The 24771-nt window shown below is 44.3% G+C and overlaps 1 protein-coding gene across 4 annotated transcripts in view; it reads left to right on the top strand.

The window, feature by feature from the left end:
* The window catches only part of LOC105354303 (neural-cadherin), a 130895-nt gene that overhangs the window by 83132 nt on the left and 22992 nt on the right, over nucleotides 1–24771 (top strand). For all 4 annotated transcript variants that reach the window (XM_023956114.2, XM_078949426.1, XM_078949424.1 and 1 more), the window contains 14 exons: nucleotides 4558–4725; nucleotides 6820–7069; nucleotides 8232–8359; nucleotides 8582–8768; nucleotides 12029–12172; nucleotides 13386–13669; nucleotides 14058–15666; nucleotides 16335–16428; nucleotides 17160–17344; nucleotides 19376–19605; nucleotides 19993–20270; nucleotides 22053–22267; nucleotides 24180–24307; nucleotides 24424–24551. In XM_023956114.2, coding sequence (XP_023811882.1) covers nucleotides 4558–4725; nucleotides 6820–7069; nucleotides 8232–8359; nucleotides 8582–8768; nucleotides 12029–12172; nucleotides 13386–13669; nucleotides 14058–15666; nucleotides 16335–16428; nucleotides 17160–17344; nucleotides 19376–19605; nucleotides 19993–20270; nucleotides 22053–22267; nucleotides 24180–24307; nucleotides 24424–24551 — 4028 coding nt within the window. The remainder of the gene's footprint in view (nucleotides 1–4557; nucleotides 4726–6819; nucleotides 7070–8231; nucleotides 8360–8581; nucleotides 8769–12028; nucleotides 12173–13385; nucleotides 13670–14057; nucleotides 15667–16334; nucleotides 16429–17159; nucleotides 17345–19375; nucleotides 19606–19992; nucleotides 20271–22052; nucleotides 22268–24179; nucleotides 24308–24423; nucleotides 24552–24771) is intronic.

The following is a 24771-nucleotide window of genomic DNA, read 5'->3' as shown; positions in this document are numbered from 1 at the left end:
ACTGATGAGAGCGCTCCCATGTGGCCTCGGCGTGCACGTGTATGTTTACAAAGCATCACGCACAGATGCCGCGGCGCCACGTTCCCACTCCGAGGTCCCACCGCAATCTTTAAACCCACGTCTTTTACACTTCTGCCATCATGTTGGTTCCTGTCAGCCGGTTGTAGTTCTGCTGCTGTGTTTAATTTTTCACGTCTGTATTTTGCACTGTGGCAGGTTTTGTTAACGAATACAGACTTGAGAGCGTGACTGGAAGCCCAGAGGTTAATTTTACAGTTTGGATGGATGGATGGATGGATGGATGGATGGATGGATGGATGGATGGATGGATATGCTTTTATTGTCATTGTCCATTGTACAATGAATTTGAAGCATCACCATTCTTGTGCAAGAGTAACAAAACAACAAAATACAAGACCAAACAAATCAGTATATACAACATATGCAGTGTGCTAATCTAAACTGTAACAAAGAATGTCCAAGATTTGTGTTTAAAATTACGTGCAAAAGTTTGTGCAAACATGTCAGATGTACAAGAGGTGGCAATGAGGTAGAGTGTTGATGTTGGGTAGACAGGTGGACTGTGCTGATGCAGATTTACCTGTGCATTTTGGAGTTGAGGATGTTTATTGTCTTGGGAAAGAAGCTGTTTATGCAGAAAACTGGATTTATTTTTTTTAATGAGAAAAAAAAGAGGTGGAAGAAAAAGAGATGTAAAGATTTGACACTCCGACCTTCACTTGCTGCCCCTCTAAACTGGCGGATGCGTTTCAAGTGTTCCTCCTTGTGGAGGTCGACACACTCTGCATAACCCTTCATGACAAACAACACTGTTGTCGACTCTCTGCAACCTGTCGGCTCCCTTCCTCTTAGATTGAGCTACTCGTTGCTGGACACAATTGCAGTGTTGGCTTGTTTATTATTTAGCACAATGATGTCGGAAGTCTTTGCCTATTTGGACTTTACCGCTGACTTCATGCAACATTGAAAGTGTTTAGCCCAAAACTGCACGGAGCAAAAGCTGCTGCATATTTTAAGGCAGTTTCACAAGCGATTTGAATCATCTCACCATCTTTGTGCTGCAAGCAGAACTTTATAACCATGCCATTAAATGTAAAGTGTCTTAGCAGGTCTAAGATGATGTCCATTTTTGATTTTCTCATCAGTCTCTCTCTCTCATTACAATGTAATCTGTGTTAGGCTACGTTTTCCCGCTGCTCTCTAAAGTAAAGCGTGCAGCAGCGTTCCCAGCTGACAGCAGGCGTTTCAGTGAAGAACGGAGAGAAAGCTGCTGAACAAAAGCTTTTTAATGCCCCTTTGTAAGATGCTGCAACCAGAGCCTTGAACTTGCAGGGTTACCCACAGATAATTACGTGATGGAGGAGGCAGTCCGGACCCTGTCCATGAGACTTTCTGGATACATTCCAGATTGGATTAGAAACTGTTATCAACATTTGAAACATTTCTGACCACAGAATCTCTTCATCTCTTGGTTTTACGCTCAGCACAGGAAACTGAAATGTTTCAGAAACGGATAAAAACAATATTGTGGTTCTCCATTCTACCTTTATTTCTCAAAGCAAAATGCTAGTCAGACATGTATGCAGGAGTAAAGGCATCAGTAAAGTACAATAGTAATGTTACACATCATTCGAATTTAGATATAAGGAGTCATATAAGACATTTTCTTTCATATTTTCAAAATCAAAGTCTGACTAAAATGACTGTCATGGGTGAAACTAAAGCAGAAAAATCAAACTTTTATGTTTTTATAAAATAAAAAATTAAAGATAAAGATTTTTTTATAGTTTGGAGCAGGACTTGCCATAAGATTGAGGAACTTTCAAACCCGTTGAGGGGAACTGTGAGCTTCAAACCTAAAAGGGGCGAAAAGAACGATGCCCAGTGCATCATGGGACGTCTGCCTGCAGTCTAAGCGGAAAAAAACCAAAGTATGGCTTAAGGTCATTTGGGCCAGCAACGGCATTGGGGGTTATCAAAAGTCTTCAAGTGGATGGCGTCTCTTTTCTAAACATGAATTCAATTCCACAGGAGAGAAGCTGAAGGCTCTGAAAGGCTGTGGTCTGACAGCCAGGAGCTGTGGGGAAAACATGGAGCTCAAAAAAATAGAGGCGGAAGAAAATACATTCACACAAGAAGAACTTTGGTGTGTAGTTAAGAGTGCGCCTGTGAGGAGAAAACAAATTTGAAATCATCTCAATTCTCAAAACCCCTCAGTGATTACACACCGATATTTTAGATCAGCTGGAGGCTTTCTGGAGAAATTTTGGGAATGGGGCGGTAATGAGAAACTGTGCAATATCAGTGCAACCATGCAAGAATGAGCTTTTCAAAGCATGCATCCGTCAGGTATGAGCACAAGGTTCTGCATGGCGTCACCGGAGGCCGTCCAGAGGAAATGCTGTACGGCTCCACAACATCCCCTTCAGTCTGAGCTCACTGCAGGAAAATCAAAAAACACTTGTTTATACACATATAGAGCATGAATTGTTCATACGGAACATGAATTTTCGCTCTACGGGTTCACCAGGCCGCCCACACCCTTGATATTATGCAGGCCAGCTACCTTTGCGCCCCACCTGTAAGAACATTTGTGACTACAGCCTGACTGTGTGATATGATTTGATTTCAAGCATTGAAGTCAAAGCAATAAAGAGTTTACACATATTGATCAAACTCATTACAGAAATGTTGAAATGCATAGATTAAAAATACAGAAAATAAAAAAACAAAAACGACACTTAAATCACATTTACTTGACTAATTACAGTGATCATTAACTAAAGTCAAGTAGAGCTTAATTTATTGTTTGAAAATGAGCGGGAAAAAATGAATGTATATAATCCCACCCCTACTGAATAACGATGAACATTTCTGTAAATGTTAGCTACAAAGCTAATTATCAACCACAGAGCCTGGGTGGGCTGAGGGTTTGCCAACAAGAAAGAGACACAAGATCAACAGTAAGAAGGACAGAAATACAAAGTTCAGTAAGAGTTTGAAGGTTAAAATAGTATAAAAATGCCAATTGATAAATTATAATAATAAACCATTTAAATAGTCAAAATGTGATATTCTGTACATCCAATGCTGACATACAGTATTTCCACTTGCAGGTTCATGCAGTTGTTTGACGTCACCTCCTCAATTCTGTGCAGATCATAATGATGCTTAGAATATAAAAAGGTTGCTCGTCTTTGGTTTTCATTTCTAAACTCCAAACATCAGACTCAGAACTCATCAACAAGAATAGATAAATCTGATCGGATTTAAGGATTTGAATAGAAGGCGGGGAGGATTCGTCTGATCTGAATGTTTTAGTTGGTGTCAGGTTTCGGCGTCACATGACGTCTCGGCTCTGGATTCTCATCCAGCTCCACAGCTGTTTGTAAATCAGCCACATGCATTTGTGACAGCAGACGCGGGGATGTCCTGCATGTTTCTCTCTAGTAGTATTATTTCATCCGCCAAGAAGCTCATGAAGTCTTTCCTTCCGAGAGTTAAAGGAAGAAAAAGTCCTGCGGAGCTGTGAAAAAGATGTAGTTTTTATTCTAATCATGATCAATAGGCGTCCGTTTCTGCTTGGCTAAGGGTTTTACCGCATTATCATGAGTGAGATTTTTCTTCTGTAGCAGAATTTGCTTCCATCTTTCTTCATGTGTGCTTGAGGTTGACAGCTGAGAATTAAAGCAAGCAAGCATCCAGCCTGCTTGGTGATCCCTGTTTTCCTCCAGCTTTGCTGAGTGCTGTGCACATTCATGCTGGAACACTAATCACAATCATCATGCCCCCCCCACCCCCCGCTTTACTGGCAGATGTGTGTGAGGTTAACGAAACCAAAATGATTCTCTGACGGGACACGCAGTGAAAGGACGTTTCCTGTCAGGTGTTGAGCAGGTAACAGGTGACAGGTGGAGAAGCCACGGATTCAGACACGGCGTGGAATAAAAGCAGAAATGGTTTTCTGGTTATTCTTTGAGTGAGAAATGTGAATGCTATAAACTCTGTGGTCCAGGGTAAAAAAGTGGTAGATTGCAGTCTCTCCTCTTTCTCTGCTTTTGCTTCGAGGAATGTTAAATTTTAAATAGGTGAGGGTGTTGATTTATTGATGTTTACATGTTCCTCCTGCTGCATCCAAGTTTCTGCATGACAAAATAAATCAAACTGAAAAAAAAACAACCTAAAACTTGTGAAAATGCTGACCTGCAAACATTTGGATGAGACAAATTTAATAAGCTAGAAGTCTTTGTTCTTGTTTCTGTATTTCCAATTAGTCCTCGTCTTCCATCGTTAGATGTTCATGGTTTTCTGCTCTGGTGTTGGTTTTGTTTTTATGGGAGACGTTTCATTGCCTGCGAGCAGACACAGTTGGGAGGTTGAGGGAAGATCTCAGCAGGTGGGACGCTGTGGAGCCGTGAGACGCTGCAGCTGTGGGGCAGACGCAAGCTGAACTCACGGAAACTCATCTTTCTGCCTTTTGTAAAAGCAACGTTTTTGCGGTCGACCTTTCATCGCTCTGCCCTCTGTTGTCCTCAGACTGCTTACATCACACGGGACATCATAGCCACCGATGGAGGAAACCGGAGCTCCTCTGTGGAGCTGGCGGTCACCATCACCAACGTGAAGAACCAGCCTCCACGCTGGGAGAAAGACAGCTACAGCGTCATCATCCCTGAGAACACGCCGAGGGACACGCCCATTGTGGTACCACAGCTGATTTTCACGCTTTCTTCTCTGGTTTTTGCTCAGCTGCTGCCTTCATTCACTGCTGAGGATGGATAATGGTTATTTCTGTGATGGTTATTTAGTGTAATGCGGTGGACTCCTTGGCTCCAGCGAATGAACCCCAGCTTTTTAGGGAAGTGAATCCCTCCATGGCGGAGCTTCATCCTTCAGATTGTGTCAAACCGAACCTGTTCTGACCCGATTTATCTGCTCTGACATATATATGAAAAAAAAGCCTCTTCAACCAATTGAAGCAAAGTTAGAGTTTGACACTTGGAAGATATTCTCTTTCATCACATGAATGTGGAGATTTTAACCCCTCTGTGTCTTGAATTATGAAGCAGTTGCCTGCAGCTGCTTTGCACAGCGAAACAAAAGATTGCTAAGCAGCTATTTCGTTTCTTTTTTTGTGTCTAAAGTAAAAAAAGAGGGTGACCCACTCGCCTCACAGCAGCTCTGAAGAGCTAATTATATCTCATCTGTTTTGTCAGGTTATTTCCTAACCAACGTTTAGGCTAAGCTAATCGCCTTTGAGCTGGATCTGCAAAATCTATTCGTTCTCACAGTCATGCTAAGTGTCTTCATGAGCTTCAAGAAGCCTAAGCCAGGAAATGACAGACGGGGGGGGGCATCACAGCGACAGAAATAAACCTTTTAACATGAGGAGCTAAATGCTTTGATTGTTTTCTGGCTCACTTGTTTCCCTCATGGAGTTTTTGTTAACGAAGTGAAATGGAAAAACGTTGGTCGGTGCCACCTTCTAATGTTCTACCGGGGCTAAAGAGGTCAGCGCTCCGCCAAAACCCCCAAAAAAAACATTTAACAAATTAGTGTAAAAACTGCACTCATCTGCTGTGAAAATCAATAGCAATTCCATGTTTCTGTTCAATTCCCCGCTGGCGGCCTGCTGAGGTTCCAGGAGGCGGAAGCAGAACGACCAGAAAGACTGAAGCGTTATTAGAACGGCGTGAAGCCGCCATTAGGATCAACATGGAACGCACCATAAAAGACACACTGAGACGACACACACCAACATGGACACACATGAACACACACACCTACTGCAGCCTCAAACTGAACTCTAAAAACATTCAACGTTTGCAGCACTAAAAACTTCATTTTTTCAGAATTTCTCTGAAATGAATACTTCAGGGTGGAGGTCGTCTAACTCGCTGCTTCACTCTGGTTGAACGTGGACTAAAACACTTTTGGGAGAACCCTGTTCTCCATCATCATGGGTTCTCCGGCCTCCTCCTCCTCCAATAACACGCACTGGCTAAAGTCAGGCATTTGTCCACGTTTGGCCGGGCGACGGTCTCGTGATCTATCCACATCTCACCTGACGACAGTTCTGACTGCGACGCTTCGTGCTCCAAATGATTCACTGTAATCTTCTGCACTGAAACCTCATTTCAACATGTCTCCTAATGGAAATTCTTCAGCTTCGTGTGTTTACTGACGGAGTCCTTAATGTAGACATTTATTCATAAAGTCAAAGCATTTCCTGAGACGGTAATGACACGTATGTGTTGAACCTTTATGTTTATGTTTAGCTATTTTAAAGAGGCTTTTATCCAAAGCCATTCCGGAGAGTCGGACTCTGAAAGGAGCCTGGCTGTTTTAATAGACCTGAGGTTTTTCTTTTGCTGTGGGGCTTCAGAAGCCTCGTTCCTTCATTAAACAGTTGTTGATTGTTTACCATGAGAGGGCTATCTGGCTTTTAGGTTTGAAATGAAAGTGGAGGTCTCACTTTCTATTTAAAATAGTATTTGTTGAATTTTTTATGATTGTTTAATTTAAAAGTGCTGCTGAAGTTATGACCTCTGAGGCAGACACCAGGGAGTTTAATGGGCAGACATAAAATTGTCATTGATTTTTCTAGCAAGAAAGGAATAAGCCCGTGTCCCTAATGGATTGTTTAAAGCAGAAGCACCTTGTTGTACCTTTTGTACCAATTCCAGGCAGCAAGTCGGAGTGGCCTTAAAATAATAGTTTCATTTTAAAAGCTCCCACTGTTTTTCTGTGTGTGTTTGACCTGAGATCGGGCGATTTCCAACATTTTGTCCTCTTCAGACGATTAAAGCCACCTCCCAGCTCCGTGACCCTCGGGTGACCTACAACCTTGAAGACGGGATGGTCCCTGAAACCAACATGCCAGTTCGATTCTACCTCTCCCCCAACCGAGAAGACGGCTCGGCGTCTATCCTGGTGTCAGAGCCTCTGGACTACGAGACCACGGCGTTTTTCTCCCTGCAGGTCCGGGCGCAGAACGTGGCGGCTGTGCCTCTCGCTGCCTTCACCAGGGTTTATGTCAACATTACAGGTACACGTCTGTGCTCATTTCTGTTGACATATCGTCACATTGGACGTCGGGGTTTAAAGCGTTCTGCTGATGGAGTGTGATTCAAGTCCGTGTGGTCGGGGTGATAAAACCCACATCTCATCAGAAGTCAGATTTCTGGTTCAGCAAAGCCTCCAGTGAAATTAAGAGCCAAGAAAACGAAGCCTTTCAGGCTCTGATGTTGCTTAGATTAACCTTTATCAAAATGCAAATGAGTTTCGTTCAGGAATCTGTGTTCATGTGGGGGAATTCAGCAGCAACCCTGTTATGGTTGGAAAAAAACTCTCCATTTATTTTCAAAATGTAAAAAACTCTCAATGTTTAGTGCCAGAAGATTGAGAACACTGCAGAAACACATATGCATGTCTACTCTAACCTTTAAGTACAAATATGTCTGTTTGATTAGAAGCAGAAAAGTATTTTTGACTATTTTCAGGTTTAAATATCTTATACCACTTGATTTCAGACAATTTACCAGTAACTCTATAGTAAAAAGGTGAACACTTGATTCAAGAAGACCAATTTCGAAGATCGTGTTCAATCATTTGGTTCTATTTTAAGTTACATTTATGATGAAACTTTCTATAGATACTTTTTTAACCTGCGTGATCTTGTTTCAACAGATGATTTGGGTTAAGCTTTAAAGTTTTGTTTCAGTTACTGTGATTTCATTTTTAGGAACATTTTATCTTTGAATGTGTAAATCTGGTCTTATTTTTACCCGTAGGAACCCAGACCCATTTTTTCCTTAAATATGGAAAACAGAATCCATTTCTGATATTTTTCTGTCACACTGATGTCACCGTGCGTTGTCACGGGTTACGATGAGTCTACTGTTGAAGCACTTACATGTCGGATATTTGTATCAACATAACTACTTTAGAGATATGAAACATTTTGAGACATAATATTTCAAATTTCCATGGCAAAATACGTAAATATGAAAGTTTTTTTTCAAGATTGTCAAGATTTTAATTTATCTTAACTTGTAACAAGAAGTTTTAACCAAGATAAATTCTATTAGTTCCATTGGCAGATTTTTTCACTTTTAGCGCAAAATAAACAACGTAAATTCATAATTTTTTAGCTTTTTTAAAGAGGGACATTTTTCTCTGTGTATTAATAATCATTTTTCTCCCTGAAGATGTCAACGACAACGTGCCCTTCTTCACGTCTTCCATCTACGAGGCTTCGGTGACAGAAGGAGCTCAGGTCGGGACTTCAGTTCTGCAGGTGTCTGCTCACGACAAAGACCTGGGTCTGAACGGAGAGGTTTGTGCTGATCTCTTGGTTTTTTTAGGTATAGAAAGCGCAATAAATACAGAATTTAACAATGCATGTGCTGTCTGCTGTCTGTAACATGCATTGCAGTTCAGGGGCGTTTGCTGTCCTCCCAGTGATAACTGTCCCGAGTGTTTTCAGTGTTAGTGATGGTTCAGAGCCAGACTCTGCAGAACAGCTGATTCCGGTTTTTTCCTCACCTGTTCTCCACAGATCACCTACAGCCTGCTGAACGACAGCAGCGGCGACCACCGCCTGTTTCGCATCGACCCGAAGTACGGGGTCATCTTCACGGAAGCCGTTTTTGACCGCGAGGCTCGCAGCTCTTACTTGTTGGAGGTTCAGTCAGAAGATGGAGAGGAGTCTGCGAGGCCCGGCAAGAACAAGCAGCCCAACACAGGTTAGAGTTTGCAGGGATGGACTGACGGCAAAAGACAATATAACCTTTTATGTGAATTAAAATAGCAGTTTTTAGATATAGGAACATACACAGTCTGATCAAAATGCTCTGCTTCTACTTCAATAACTGCAGCAAAAATCAATATTTAGTCCAAATCACTGTCCACTGTTGTTCTAGCAGAGAAAATTCAAAAATATATCTTTTGTGAAAATCCAGATGACGCTGAAACTCTTTTATAGAAGAAAAGCATTTGATTTATTTTCTGCTGCTTATTGTTTTGGGGGAATTATCTGCACAATAATGTCATAAAAACAATGTTTTCTAAATGTGCTCTGCTGTTTGCTTGAGCAGGCAGTCAAAGGGTTAAACCCCAAATAGCTTACATGTTCTAGTATTTTAACCTGGAACAAGGTCATAAAAGGTTGCTGCCCTGTAAAAAGAAAATAAAAACTGTGAAGAGTTGATGTCAAGGTTCAGATTTAAGGTTGGATTCTGGCCTCTCTTTTCACAAAACTGAAGTTCTTCCTCTCTCTGTGGTTTCTTCTGCTTCTCTGGTTCATACAAATGTTCAAAAACACTGGTTACTAACCAGCACAAACACAAATTCAGTACAATTTGGGGGGACTTTTATGGAGCTCCATTGTGTTTTTAACTGATTCCTTGTCCTTGTTTGTTCTGTCCAGTTTATTGCAGCAAAACTGAACAGTGTTGACCTCATGCTGGCATTGATACCAACTCTCAACAGGAAACTTTGAGGATTGGAGGGATCACAAGTCATGAGGTCATTAGGGGTTTTGTCTCCAAAAAGCAGAAACTGAAACCGAAGTCAGCGTTTTCATTTCAGGAAGCTGACTGACAGGTTTCAGAGTCAAGCAGTACTTTAGATCATGTAGGTAAATATGTTGTGCTTTTTAAAAAACTCTAAAACAGGAGACTGGCATCACATCACTCAAGACTTTAAAAATAAAAATAATTATTTGAACCCTCTGGTGCATAACGGTCACAGCAGTGGACACCTAATCCGACGTTTCCGTTGTTTCCCTGTTTCCGACTTTGCTTAAAGTATTCAATCTCTTTTGCAAAACATACTGTAACGTATGGATTTAGATCGCCACATAATCATTGGGCTTAAAGGGTTAATTTTACCCGGCAAACCTCTACCAGCTGCTAATCAGATAAAGATGGCATCCAACCGGGACGGGTCCCATGTTAATCCCAGAACCAGACAGACAGACCAGAGACAACGGGCTAATAAATGGAGCCAAAAGGTTCCAGACTTCAGATATTCAATGATTTCTGTGACAATATCCTCTGCTGATAATCAATAACCACTTTGTCTTTGTTACTCGGTAAATAATCTGCACTTGGAATGAAAACCTAATGATACATTTAAATAGATGTTAATAACCAGATTGTTGTAACTCAGTAAAAAAAAAAAAACAGGTTAAGTAAAACATAACAGGAAGACATTTGCCTCACGCCACTGTCTTTGAAGCAGTAGAATGTCTATTTAATATTCGTTCATTTGAATAGATTCACTGTGATATACCTTTAAGTACAAATATATCTGTTTGATTAGAAGCTATTTATAAGGTCAGACGTATCGCATAGTTTTCTAATCAATTCAAATCTTCAATTGGTTTGATGTCTTTATGCATTTTTATTTTCTTTGTTTTTGTAGCTGAAATTGTTTTAAATAAACAATTAATCAACCAAATCAAACCTTTTTGGAAAAGTGACGTGTTCCGTGTCTGCCACTTTCCATAAAAGCCAATAAAACTGAAAACAAACTCATGACACATCAGTTCTCAAAAGCATGGAAGTCAGAATCTCAAAAAAGCTGAGAAGAATAAAAAAAACGTTTTTAAATTCCACAAATACCAATAATTTAAGAGATAATTGTCCGAAATTCGTCTCTGATGTTGTGAAGCTGATGTTTTCATCAGAGCATTTTTCATGGAGGGTGTTGCTAATAATGAAACTGATGTTCACCTAAAAATTGGGGTGTGGGGGGCAGCTTCCCCCTTGGCCCCTTGTAGCTCCGCCCCTGGTTTACACAAAAGAATGACCTCAATCGATATTTCCATAAAGTATTTTACACTTCACTAAATTATTACAGATCTTTGTGGCTTTTTTGTCAAATAAATAAAACATCAATTCATCTGGATTTTACCACAACAGAACCTTTTCCTACGACATTCTATGAATTTTGCAAGAAAAACCCGACATGCTTAGTTTTTGAAAACCCAAATGTTCAGCTCAGATTTTCTTTTTAACTTTGTACTAAGGTGGACTTTTGTAGAAAATCTCAGTAATATTTAAGCGAATAACCCTTGAATATTACTGGGATTCTTTGGTCGTTTAAACACTTCAATTATTCCAAGACAGCTTTGAACTTCATCGTCTGTTCTCCCCATCGGTGAAAAGAGCCAGGCCACCCTTTCCATCCCTTACCCTAATTTGGTGTGTGTGATGCCTCATTGTCTCATTCCTCACACAAACATGACACTTGTAATAAGATGTAGAACTAGATGTAGATGTAGAACTAAACTGCATCCCGTTTTGGAGAATTATGGGTATTGTGAGATTTCCTTCCTCCTTTATTTTTTCCGTTTTAATCAGCAGAGCCCTTTCTGCGGGGTTACCGGGGCTGCTTAGCATTGACAATGAGCTTTAGCTGTGTCTACATATCTGCCACATCCAGAAGGACTCATCTGCCCTGCAAACATTACCTGTCTGCCTGGTTTTCCTGGGGAGCGCCAAAAGGAGGAGGGAAATGTACAAAACAAGCCAAGAACGCCGCCACGTTGCACCATCATCATCATCATCATCATCTGTGACTCCAAACAGCTTGAAATGAACATGTCGCTAATGTGCTCTGTGTGCACATAATTTACTCTTTCTAACTAAAGGAATAAACAGTGTAATGAAGAGAGCTCCGATAAGACACAAACACTTGTCATCTTATGAATATTTAAACTTCCCAGGAGAGACTTTCCTTTTCGGCAAAGAGCAGAGAGAAGCAGGCAGTTAAAGAGGTTTGCTTTGCTAAAACAATGAGAGAAGACAACATGCAAATTACAAAAAGTCTTTGTAAATAACATTTGGTCTGTTGTTTGTTTTTTTGTCAGCAGAGCAAAGCATTTTAGCTTCAATTCCCTCTGAACAGGGAAAGCCAAGTAAAAAAATCAGTCGCCGTGTTGGTTTACTTGCTGGTTGGTTTGGACCTGGCGTCCTCTAATCTCCTGTCGTCCTCGCAGACACGGCGTATGTGAGAGTCTTCATCAGCGACGTCAACGACAACAAGCCAGTCTTCGCTCAGCGGCTGTATGAAGTGGGCGTGGACGAGGACGCGGATGTGGGCCTGGCCGTCGTCACCGTCAGTGCGAGTGATGAGGACGAAGGTACGCTTCAGGATTTAGCAGACAGCTGGGGTTGAGACAGGATTTTATAGACTCCAGCCGCTAAAGGTTACAGAAGCCAGCCAACCATATGAAAATGTAAAAGCTCTGTGAAACACTTCTGCTGGTTTCATCATATTATTGTCGGCGTTTCAGCGTATCAGGTACTAAAGCGACAGCCCTTCTGCAAAACGCCTGGACGTGCAGCATTATGCAGAGAGTCTCCCCGGGGAACTCTTTTTCCAATCTGGCCTGAGCTCTGCAAAAAATGGTGTCGCTAAAATCAAGCGGCGTGCTAGATTTAGTAGTCTTTTAAGTGCTTGGTAATGCTCTGCTGCACATGTGTTCCAAAAAGAGTGACATGCTCCCACACAGTGGGTGGGCGGGATTTTGGCAATAAAGCAGTTGCTCATCCCCCGTGCAGAAGTATCCGAAGATCCCTTTATCTGCAATGTTTAGGTCCGTTAATCAAGTATTTATGGAGAGCGGGGGTGCAGCTTAGGCTGGTCTGCAGCACTAATGATGAATAGCTCTGGAAAAGAGTTACCAAACGGAGACAGTTGCACCTAAGAGACCATGCTCAATTTGTCTTGTTAAAAAATCTGACTACTGTAATCCTGGCAGAGCCCTGGGGAGGCGCAGAGTGTTTTGTCAGCAAGGCTGTGTTAATAGTTCACATTAGCGTATTTACATGGGACTGCATCCACCATAGCCCGGCATGCAGGATGATTGAAATCAGAGAGCGTTGTGGACCAGGAGATTACCTCTTCTTGTAAAGTTAGGACTCTGGATCTGTGATCCACTCAGCCAAAGTGAAAGAGCTTCTCTGCTAAACTGCATCCCATAACTTCACCCAGGCCTCAAAATCCTTTCCCTAGAGGGCCTTTTACTCCCCACCATTCTTATTGCTTTTCTTCAGCACTCGTTCTTAATTAGTAACTGATTGAAGCTGCTGAGACAAAGTGCAACGTTTCCATTTAATCAAGAAATCCAAACAAGGATGGCTTACAGGAAATGGACCAAAGCCCAGACTCAGAGAGAATGAGATGCCATTCTGTCCTCATTACACCTTTCGGGAGAATTGAAAAGGTTATGTACAGGAATTGGTATAACGCCCTACGGAAATGTAAATCTTAAAATGATGGCCGTATTCTACTGTCCTGACATATACCTCTTTTTTTCTTTTTTTGTAATGCATTTATAATTCCTGCCACAGGCGCCAACACCAAGCTGCGCTACCAGATAACATCTGGTAACAAAGGTGGGGCTTTTGACATTGAACCAGAAGTTGGAACTATTTTTATCGCACAGCCACTGGATTATGAGCAGCAGAAGAGATACAAGCTGCTGGTGCTGGCCTCAGATGGGAAGTGGGAGGATTACGCGGCTGTTGTGGTGACTGTGGTTAATAAGAACGACGAGGCACCTGTGTTTTCCATGAGCGAATACTACGGATCTGTCATAGAGGAGCTGGATGGGTCACCTGTGTTCGTCTTACAGGTGAGTTCCTGTGGAAATGATAGAAACCTACATAACCCTCACATACCTTTACATAATGACTGCAATTCCTTATTCATTTAGTGTCATTACTTGAGCTTATAACACTGTGAAATTGTGATTCTGCTAAATTATAGACGTAGCGTTGATGGATCTTTCAGAAGGAAATCCAGCAGTAAGCCTGTCACGGCGAATCTCTCTCCAGATGTGAGAAACATGCCTGATCAGGGCTCAGTGCTTTAATTCAGACGGTCGGCACAGACAGCCCGCACTTAAACGGGCTGTCTAAGTTATTCAAAGCAGAGGAGACCAGGATGGGGGTTGAAAAGAGCTAGGAGGAGGCAGTAATTCTGATTTGACTTGATGAACAAATCTGTCTTTCCCCCCGCAGGTGACAGCCAGTGACCCGGACAAAGATGCAGACCAGGGCGCCATACGATACTCCATACATGGCCAAGGGGCAGAGTCGCATTTTATGATTAATGATATCACGGGGGAGATGTACGCTCAACGTACCATGGACCGAGAAGAACGCGCTGTCTGGCGCTTTGTTGTCATGGCAACAGACGAAGAAGGCGAGGGACTAACTGGCTTTACAGATGTTATTATCAGTGTGTGGGACATCAATGACAACTCCCCTACCTTCTTGTGCGCGCCTGATAATTGCAACACTAATGTGGCAGAGAATTCTCCTCCTGGAACGTTTGTTATGGAAATGACTGCGGTGGACGCCGACGATGCAGCCGTGGGCCAGAACGCCATCCTCACATACAGGATCACAGAGAACGCTCACAGCCCAAACGGAGCAGAACTTTTCTCGATCGACTCCAGCACCGGCTCCATTTCTGTGGCAGCGGACGGTCTGGATCGAGAGCTGGCCGATCGCCACCACCTGGTCATAGAGGCCATGGACGGAGGGGGCATGACGGGGACAGCCACCGTCACCGTTGCAGTGACGGACATCAACGACCATGTGCCAACGTTTCGAGAGGAGTGGTGTGGTGCTAGCGTCCCTGAGAGCACGCAGCAGGATGCTCCTCTCCTGGAGCTGAGCGCCGTGGACCCTGACGAAGGCGTCCACGGACAGCTGTCCTTCAGTGTGGTGGGGGGCGATGTGGAGCAGCCATTCTACATGGTCAGTCACAGACTGGAACAGAGGGCCACTCTGAGGCTGAAGAGGAAGCTGGACTTTGAGAATCCAGGGGAGCAGCGTTTTAACCTCACCATCCGGGTGGAGGACTCAGACTTTTCCAGTCTCATTAACTGTCTGATCCAGGTGGAGGATGAGAATGACAACGCCCCGGTGTTTGTGCCCAAAACCCACCAGCTCTCTGCGTTGCCTGAAGACGTGTCTGTGGGAACCAGCGTGGTTCAGGTGGTGGCCACCGACTCAGACTCTGGTCCAAATGGGGACATCTGGTACAGCATTCTTCCCCAGTCAGACCCTTATGATCAGTTTACAGTCAGCCATGCTGGTGTGGTTGCTGTCGCCAAGCCACTGGATAGGGAGACGGTGGCAGGATATGAGCTGGTTGTCATGGCAACCGACCGTGGCATGCCAGCTTTGACTGGCAGTGTCACGGTCCACTTGCCGCTGCTAGACTTGAATGATAACGGGCCAGAGCTGGAGGCCGCCTACACGCCGGTGCTGTGGGAGAACGGTCCAGCGCCTCAAGTGGTCTGGCTCAACCGAAGCTCCACTCTGCTCCATGTGGTGGACAGGGACTCCCCAGAGCACGGGCCCCCCTTCCTTCTGTCCCTGCCCTCGTTTTATTCCGCCGACTTCCATCTACAGGACCATGGAAATGGCTCGGCCACGCTCACCACCCTCCGGAGATTTGATAGGGAAAGGCAGAGCGAGTTCCACTTGCCTGTGATAATGATTGACAGTGGCATTCCACCGATAACGGCCACAAATACGCTCACCATCACTATTGGCGATCACAACGATAACGCCCATCAGGCGGGAGAGAAAGACGTCTATGTGCATAGCCGTAAGGGTGAGTCGCCAGCTCTGCTTCTCATTATTCTCTTCTTGTTTTGTCTGCAGAACTTTGCAGTGAGGAACAGAGACTAAGAGGGGGGGGGGGGTCCAACCTGCTCTGCAATTCATGATTGCTCATTTACTTTTTCCAATCTTTTGGTGCAGTAATGACCTGCAGTTTAATCTCACGCCTTAAGCACGCTCCTTCCTCGCCAACACCTGCCTTTGAGGCGCGTGTTGCTGAGGTCACCATTTGTTTTCTTTCCTTATGTGTTACCCTTCAGGTAAGCTGGTCAGGTGTATTGGCTTGTCAGTGTTTTATTGTAACGCAGAGCTACGTGGCAGTTTTGGTAATTGTGGGAAACACAAGCACTGCAATTCATTCAGGCTGCCATTGTTTACCCAGCTGCAGCAGTCTGGCACTGCAGGTCGATAATAACATAATCCATACTGAGATAGCCTCACTTCCTTAAGCCCCACACTCTCTGAAGTGTAGCACTGAGAGCCTATTTATTCCAGCAGTGGGACTCCACAGTTATGAGCATAATAAGTAGAACAGAACACAAGAATGCAAGATAAGGAGAAGAGGAGTCAAAAAGATAAGTGTTGGCATCAGCAGATTCTGTCCGGTCTAAATCAATGCGTATGTGTGTGCGTGTGCATGCATGTGTGTTTCTTGAATAGGAAGGATGGCAAATGCAGCGCTAGGGAAGGTTTATGCCCCCGATCCAGACGACTGGGACAACAAGACCTATACTCTGGAGACAAGTGCATCCAAGTACGGACTCACTCCTGAATGCGAATTTCTGGATTTTCTTTTGTATTCAGATGTGTAGATCGCTAATTGTGCACCGGAGGTTAAAGTGTCACAACTGTACGACACCAAAACGCCTATGAAAGGTGTAAAAAATGTGAAAAACGATAGATAGTGTGAAGTTTTTAGCCTCTTTCCTTTAAAAAGCACACTTCTGGAGTCACTTCCCTAGAAATGTGCTAAACCACTAGTTATGTCAGTGTTGGATCTGATTCCCTGCTCTCTAAGATCAGATCCAGGTTTCTATAAGATTGGAATCGCTTGTCGGTAAGTGACGCTCTGAGAAAATTAAAATCAAGGCAAACAAACGTGGAAATCTGGCTCCACAGATGAGAGCGACGGCGGAGGCTGGGACTCGCTGCAGCATGGACCTGGTGCTGTTTTTCAGGACTCGCACCTTCAGAATCAGATTATATTATCAGAGGCATATTTGTTTTATTCATAATGTGTATTCTGACAGTTTCCATGGCAACTGTCAAGCCCTTTAAAAACCTTTTTTTTCCCTCTCTTTTCCTTCTTAAAAAAATCTTGGCTTTCCTCCTTCTGTCATTGAGCTTAAGTTGATGCACATGCAGCTTTTGATAACCCGAAATATCACTGACGGCTCAGCCACTTGTTTTTCTGCTGAGTCTTTTTTCTCGTTGTTTGTCGTCTTACGCTGAAGCAGCACCCAACAGCCTCTCTGCTTCCCTCAGATACTTCACTTTGAACAGGACCTCAGGAGAGCTGACCATCAGGCAGAACACGCCAGCAGGCAGCTACTGGTTGAAGGTCGGGGTGTCGGATGGGGTGTGGCCCGACGTGGTCTCAGGAGTCAGGGTGCATGTCCGGGAGCTGGAGGAAAAGGCCCTTCTGTCATCTGCCTCTCTGCGTTTGACGGGTAAAAAGACGGCCAGCTTTGTTCATTTCACTGTAAATTGGCTCAGGTGGGGGGGGGGCAGCAGTTTGTTTTGGCGCTCATGTTCCCACATGAACCCAGAAGTATCTGGGCTGTCGGTGGAGGGTCATAAAGAGGAGAGACCACAATCTTTAAGTCCTCCCCTGATCATTTTCTGATCTATTATCAAAGTGGTCCCAGTGGTCTTTAAATGATGATGATGCTGTTTTTTTAGCCAAAATCTAAAAATGTGTGTTGTTTTCTAGGACATAGTTTCTGCAGACCAGCAGGAGGTCATTAGAAATTCTCTCCCACTAGCCAACAGCCCCTCATGCCCCTTATGTAACATTAGTGATGCAACAAAAATGGCAGCAACATCCGTTCTATCCAGCCGTCCAGTTTAGATCCAGATTCCAGCTCAGACGGGGAAAACACAGACGTTCATGGGTCTGTTTGTCTGACAGTGGAGGCATCAGAATGGAGCAGAGCAGGGAGCTTGTGGTGTTCCCGAAGGGCTCGGATCCAACACCAGCATATCTTCTACGTCACGAAATGCCATCTTTTTCCAATGACGTTTTCTATTCAGCTCCTGATTCACAACTATTTGAATACAGTAATAGACAAAATGCAAATGTAATCTGTCATTTTTTTTTATTTGTCCTCCATCATCCAAAAAATGCCACAAAAACATGTTTTTTATCAGAGTGGGTCTTTAAAGGGGGCACAGGTGTGACTTACAGGTCCCTTAAGGCTTATATGGTACGTTAATGTACCATTGTGTATCATGAAGTATTTGTAAGGCACATGGAAGTTACATGTACTGTAAATATGACGTACAGGTGGTGCTGTCATACAGTACTAATGCCACAGTCCAAGGGCACTACGGGAATCATGTAAGTGCCTGTAGGAGGTCCACACAAACTACACTGTCTAATTTCCTCATTTCAAACAGTCAGGCTGCACGCATGAAGCATGTAACTCGTATGCAGTGTGCAGACTTTTAGAGGTTGAGAAAATTCTGTACAACACGCGTGTGTCTCATCCTTTCTTACCCTCATGTGTTGCTGAAGTGTTCACTTCGACAGCAAAAAAAAGTACATGAACATTTTTGCTTGACAGGCTTTCCGGGTGATTTAGGATCTTACAATTTAGTGCGGGCCGCCTGCATGAACCGTACAGGTTTGCCCATTTTTCACCTGCGTACAGCCTGCATCCACCCGTAAGGACATTTGGGACTAAGGCAGCCTAAATGGAGAACATGAAAGCCTTTCATCTGGCTGTCCCACTCAAATCTCTGGGAAAAAGTCAAAGTTTTATCTGGTGAATTCTGCTCAGAAGCTGATGTCAAACATGACAGCGCCTGACATGAATAAATTGGCACTTTTCAATGAACAATTATCAAGTTGTCAATCCAGTTAACACTGAAATAATAGGTTGTCGTGGGATTCGTTTGTCATAAATGCATTGATTAACACTTACAGCCACCGTTAACAGTGCTGGTTGAAAAGGTTTTCTTCTCCGTCTGCTCTGTGAAGTTTAGATTGGAGTGTTCATTTTTCTGACAGTCCCTCCGATCAGATCGGAGTTATAAAGGTCAATTTTGAAGTGTCAGGTAAAATCCTTGACATTTAAAAAGCCATTGGCGAGCAGATTCAGAGGCATCCATAATGCTCCTGACTCTGGGTTGTTATCGCATCTGAGAGATTATAGATGACCGCCAGGTTGAACCCCCAATTTGATCGTTTTTTTTCCAGCCGTTAAAATATTTATCCCAACACAGCTTGGCAACTCTTTCACTTTATGACAAGGAGGAAACGGACGTTTTTGTTGTTTTTTTTTACTCCTCGGCTGCATCAGCACTGGTTCACCTTATGGACTTCTCTGAGAGAAAAGGGAATCGATAGCAGAAGAAGTTGGGCCATCTTCTGAGCTAATGGAATCGGGAACTTCCCAAACTTTGATCAGCCTTGTGGATGTCATTGGGCAGTCAGTACTTCTCATGTCATGAGCCTCCGTTCTCTTTGTCTGTTGAAGGGATTACAGCCAGAGAGTTTATCGACTCCAACGTGGAGGGGAGGAGACGGCTGGAGGCGTTCTGGGACTTCCTGTCTGAAGCCCTGTCCGTCAGCCCAGGAAGCATCAACATTTTCGGCGTCGCCGACAGAGACGAGAAAACCGTGGACGTGCATTTCTACGTGCTCACTGATAAGGGCTACTTGCAAGCAGAGAAACTGCACAGTGTATTCCAAGCACATAAACAGAAGGTACGTATAGTATTCTGTCAGGCTGATAGAGATCACAATTCATAAATCCAGCGATAAACTTGGAGCTTGAGGGGGAGAGATAACAGTGTTTTTTTTATCTGCAGTTTTATTTTCAAAGCTACTTTCTGTCTGTTTGCTGCCTGACCCTGTCATGTCTATTTGTCTCCCCCTCAGTTGCTGTCACCGCCTCCCCGTCCCTCGGTGACAATCTTTCTTTCCTCCATGTTTCATTCTGCATCCATGTGATTAAACTGACAGTCATGTGGGAGGACTTCCTCTTTTCCGTCTTGTTTTTGCGTGTTTCACAGAGATTTTCCGTCTCTTCGGACTCCTGGTGCTGCTCCTCGGCTGCAGGTTTCACCGTTGTTCTTGTCTTCCCCTCTGCAGGTGCAGTCGCTTCTGCGTGCCACTGTGAGCCAGGTGCAGGTGGATGAGTGCAGCCGCTCCGACTGCGCAGCGTCCGGCGGCTGCAGCACACAGTTAAGCATCACGGACACGCCCACCTTGACAGACTCCGGTGCTTTGTCCCTGGTCTCGGTGAAAGTGACCACCTCGGCATCGTGTGGCTGCGCAGCCAGAGAAATGACCCACCGGCCCTGCGCCTCCTACCCCACCAACCCCTGTCTCAACGGGGGGACGTGCATCGACACACAGAATGGCTACAGGTGGGAGGAAGCGGCTTGTTGTTTTTGCTACAGACAGCTCTTTTAAGATTGGAAATCCAGTTTCCCGCAGTTTTCCCTCAGATCCAAGTCCCAGAAGGCTGTGCAGTTTTCAGCTTCTCTTCAATCTTTTAAGTTGAAAGCTGAGTAGTCTGATTCTCTTTCACCACTGGAGCAACCCTCGTGCTCGTTTACGTGAATTTGAAACCTCTCCACAATAAAACTGCTTTATTTATTTTTTTACAGCGCCACTCCAGTTTCACAACCTTTACGTTTTCAAGCTTGGTGGTAGTGTGTGTGTGTGTGTGGGGGGGGGGGGGGGGGGGGGGGGGCTACTAGTCATTTTAAAGGCTTTAATATTCAAGTGCATAGGTCTCATAGAGAGCCTTTTGCAGGACGGCATTTCATTTTTATGCCAACACTAATGCCCAGATTAAATAAATATAGGCCAGAGAGATTATTTTAAATCTGCTCCCCTCCATGCATACAACTTATCAAAATCTAACATAATGCCATTTACATGAATATGCAAGTTTATCAAAGGCCCGGTCTGCAGATCCAGCTTTTACTGATCTTTTTAAAAAAAAAATTTTTTAATGTATTGTGATCATCATCATCGTATTTTACATTTCGCCGCTGCGGTCCAAATCCTCGCCGTGAAAGACAAATACGTTCTGGTTCATGTGCCCCCATGTGAGAGGCCATAAAAAATTCAATTCTTGGTCCTGTCCTCTATTGATGGGGCTTAACAGAAAACCTCAGACAGGGGCTAATCAGATATTGTCAGTCAGGAGGGCAGAAAACTGTCCGGGGCTGATGTGGAGGGGCATCGCTCTCCCGAGTCACATGAAAGAGCGGCCAAAGATTGAGGTGGCGCTCTGAGCGCGTGCATATGTATGCAGGAGGGTTTCATCCCGCCTGAGCCGTCCTCGCTGCTGCATATAGATCAGTATTCTTGACATGTGTTGGCCCCTTTGCACAGTAAACATTGATGGAAGAAACAGCCCCTCACAGCATTGATGCGCAGAGCTTTCTTCAGGCGCTGCATGAGAATAGATGGCTTTGACATTATCAGCAGAAGCCGCCTGTCTCACACGCCTGCAGTGGAGAGGACAGGATGAGATCCGCTCCATCCCTGCCACCACCCCCTCCTCAATGAAAAGACTCCTCTCCATCGCTGCATGACTCTCTTTCATTATGGCAATTTTCGTAACGATTATTAAGAATTTTTTATTACAGCGCGCTACATAAACAGGCCCCCGAAAAGTCGTGAACGACTTCTAATTTCCAGTTTGTGCGAGAGCAGTGATCTGCAGCACTAAAGCACTAATCAAAGTAGATAAGTACAAGAGGAGGCAATCTAGCAGAGTGTGTAATACCTTAAGATTGAGAGGGGGGGGGGGGGGGGGGGCGATGAAAATAAGTCCGGGAAATCAGTCGTAGTTCGACACATCCAAAAGTGAGAGAAATTGATTTAATTATCTCCTGACAAAGGGAACGCGATGCGCCGTGCATGAACGGTGTCTGTGGAGTCCAGACAGCTGTGATAGATAAAGAATAGACCGCAGTAATGTTGTGTTCATTACTAATTGATTTAATACGGAGCGGAACGGTCGGGGCTTCACAGCTAATTCACAGCAGTGATGAAGCTGCCGTCCCGGCCGTCTGTTGACATGTTCAAGCGCAGCTCTCGCCGCCTTCCGCAGACAGCATTTATCGGAGCTTGAATTGGAATAAAGGATTATATTGTTTTTCCTTCATTTTTCCCCTCAATCTGAGCTACAGGTGCTACTGCCCCCCACAGCTTGAGGGGCCCAGTTGTCAGCAGACGATACTTGGTTTCCTTGGCAACGGCTACGCCTGGTTTCCTCCCATAAGGCCATGCTTTGATAGCCATCTTTCACTGGAGTTTATGACAGAGGAAGACGACGGGCTGCTCCTGTACGCCGGCCCGCTGGCCACTCTTCTGCCTGGGGAGGGCGAGGACTACATGGCGATAGGTAAGGATTGTGGGTAATTAGAAACGTAGCAGAGGGACCTGCGGGCTGGCAGCCTCCAGACTTCATTTGTGTTTTTAATTACTAAGGGAAAGCTAATCAGCTGCAAATATGAGGAATGCTTTGTTTCATGGCTGATGCTGAGAACGACGCTGTAGGCTGTTTCACAGGAGACTTGTTTTACAACAATAAATCCTGGGGAGTCATTTGATCTAGAAAACATCTTATTTTAAGCAAAATACCTAATGAAGCCAGATGTTTTTACCCTGCAGACTGTTTTTTACCCGGTAGGGGTGTTGTTTCCAGAGACAGACGTGCACAGAACCAATGCATTTGATGACAGCAGGTCAGACGTTTAAACAGAAACTTACATTTACGTGTCATTTTTAAGACAAATTAACCTCATAATGTGTAACTCTAATCTTTAAGTTGTTATGGTTTATAAATACGAATAGTTGTATTGTATATAAATGTAAAGGGTAAAAAAATATACAGTATCTACTTCAAAGACATAAAACGCATATTTTTGAGTAACACCACTTATTTTAAAGCGTCATATTTCCAATATCTGTGGCAGCACACCTAATCATGAGAGGGCTAATTAGATATGGCTCATTTCAAGATTTATTTTGTTTCAAAAGGGCATTGAAAAAAATCTTTTTTCATTTACTGCAATAGACAAATGTTTTGTATACTATATTTTTATTTATTTCAGTCTGGAATGTTATTTTTGTCAACCTTTTCCTCCAGCAGCAGAAACTCGGTCTTGTCTGTTTCTGCGTTGGACTTTCCTCTTATGGATTACGATTTCCGTCTCCTCAGAGCTCTTTCAGTCCCGACACCTTCTTATGTCCAGCTAACATCTGGACTTTCGGCTTTTCCTCTTAAATCTTTTCTTTCCGTCTGTCGTAGATCTGTTTGTGTGTCGCCGTCATGATCTGGCTGCGTGACCCAGATCGAGCAGTAAATATCGCTTCGTGTTCTTGTCGCAGCTGCGGGGTTGTTTTAGGGCTTAACTTGGTTTATGTTGATGGATGATGTCATGATGGTAGCTTGTTCACCCCTAAAGATTTAAAACATCACATTTAAGTGCTTTTGAGCGTCTTTGCATTAATACAAAGTTAATCTTATGGTTTCTACCGTCTGCTTGAATCCTCTCTCTGTGGGTGGTGGGGTCAGCAGATGGAGGGGCTGGGTCTCCCCCCAACTCTCTAGGGGGTCAGCCAACCTTGGCGGTTTGGCTACTTGGCCGTGGTTTCTCCCGCTTTAGGTTCCTTTGGTGGATGACCTTTGGACATCACGGTCAACAAACAGGAAGTGTCCTCACAATGCTCCGCCCACTAGTTTACCTACACCTTTAATAACACATAAGGAGGGTGCTTCAGCTGATCCTCCGTCCCCTGCACCGTCCCTTGTGGGAGGAGTCAGCCGCTCAGCGGGGGTGTTTCTGTCCTTTGGGCCTGGTGGTCCTCTCTCCGTGGAGGCAGGGGGACCCTAGAGATCTTTGGCCTCCCCATGAGCTGAAGTTCACATCACATCTGAGGTGGGAGGTTTCGGTTTTCCTTTGGGGGAGGTTCTGGTCCTCACCCCGCCTTTGTTGCCTTGGTCTCGACAAAGGGGGCCTGGTTGGTCCGTGGTTGCGCTCTCAGTGCTCCTGTGCCATCTTTGGTCTGCATGATGTCCGGCTGCCCGGTGGTTGAATTCCTTTGATGTGTTTCTCTGGGCTGTTGTCCTGGGGGCTTTTTTTTAGTTGCCACTGGTACTTTTCTTTTTTCTTCACATAACTGACAGTTTTTAAGGTCAAAGCACATTTCTTTTATCTGCTGGACAAACACTTTAGTGTTAAAACCTATTACTTAGAATCTTGCAGATGTTTTAGGTGAATAAGCTTTAATTTGATGACTGTTTCTCATAGAGCTCATCGGTGGAACGCCGAGCCTTAAAGTCAACCACGGCTCTGGGACGCTGGTCCTGCAGTTGATCAATAACGTCGGAGTGGCCGACAGACGCTGGCACCGCCTGGATGTGAGGAGCAACAGCAAAGTAAGACGCCTTCTCACAGATTGTGTCCGTGTGTGAGGACCTTGCAGATCGCAGCGCAGCAAGGACTCTGGCATTCAGCCGCCGTGATCTCCCTCCACCTTTCTCCTGATTTAAAGGAAGTGCGCTTCACTCTGGATCGATGCTCCACTGCCATCGTCATGGAAACCGAAGGCGTGGACTCCTGGGCAATGACAGAGGACCGCTCATCCTGTGAAATCCGTGGCGTCACTCCTAACAGGGACAAGTACGATCGCTGGTTTGACTACACAGGCGGCGCACCGACCGCCAGACTCTTCTGATATCTAGAGACAATTACAGCACGCCTCCAGGCCTACATCCTGTGCTAAATACTAGACTGTACTTTCAGTTAATTGTGGTTGGAACAGACAAATGAATCGATGTGGTTACATTTGTTTTAAAGGTAAATAACAGTCAGAGTTTGAATTTCTCCAGAGAGCCTTCTT

Source organism: Oryzias latipes, chromosome 6 (genome assembly GCF_053564925.1).
Source record: "Oryzias latipes strain Hd-rR chromosome 6, Olatipes_Hd-rR_3.1".
NCBI lineage: Eukaryota > Metazoa > Chordata > Actinopteri > Beloniformes > Adrianichthyidae > Oryzias > Oryzias latipes.
Note: the sequence above shows the minus strand (reverse complement) of the source record. Positions and strands in the feature narration are given on the sequence as shown.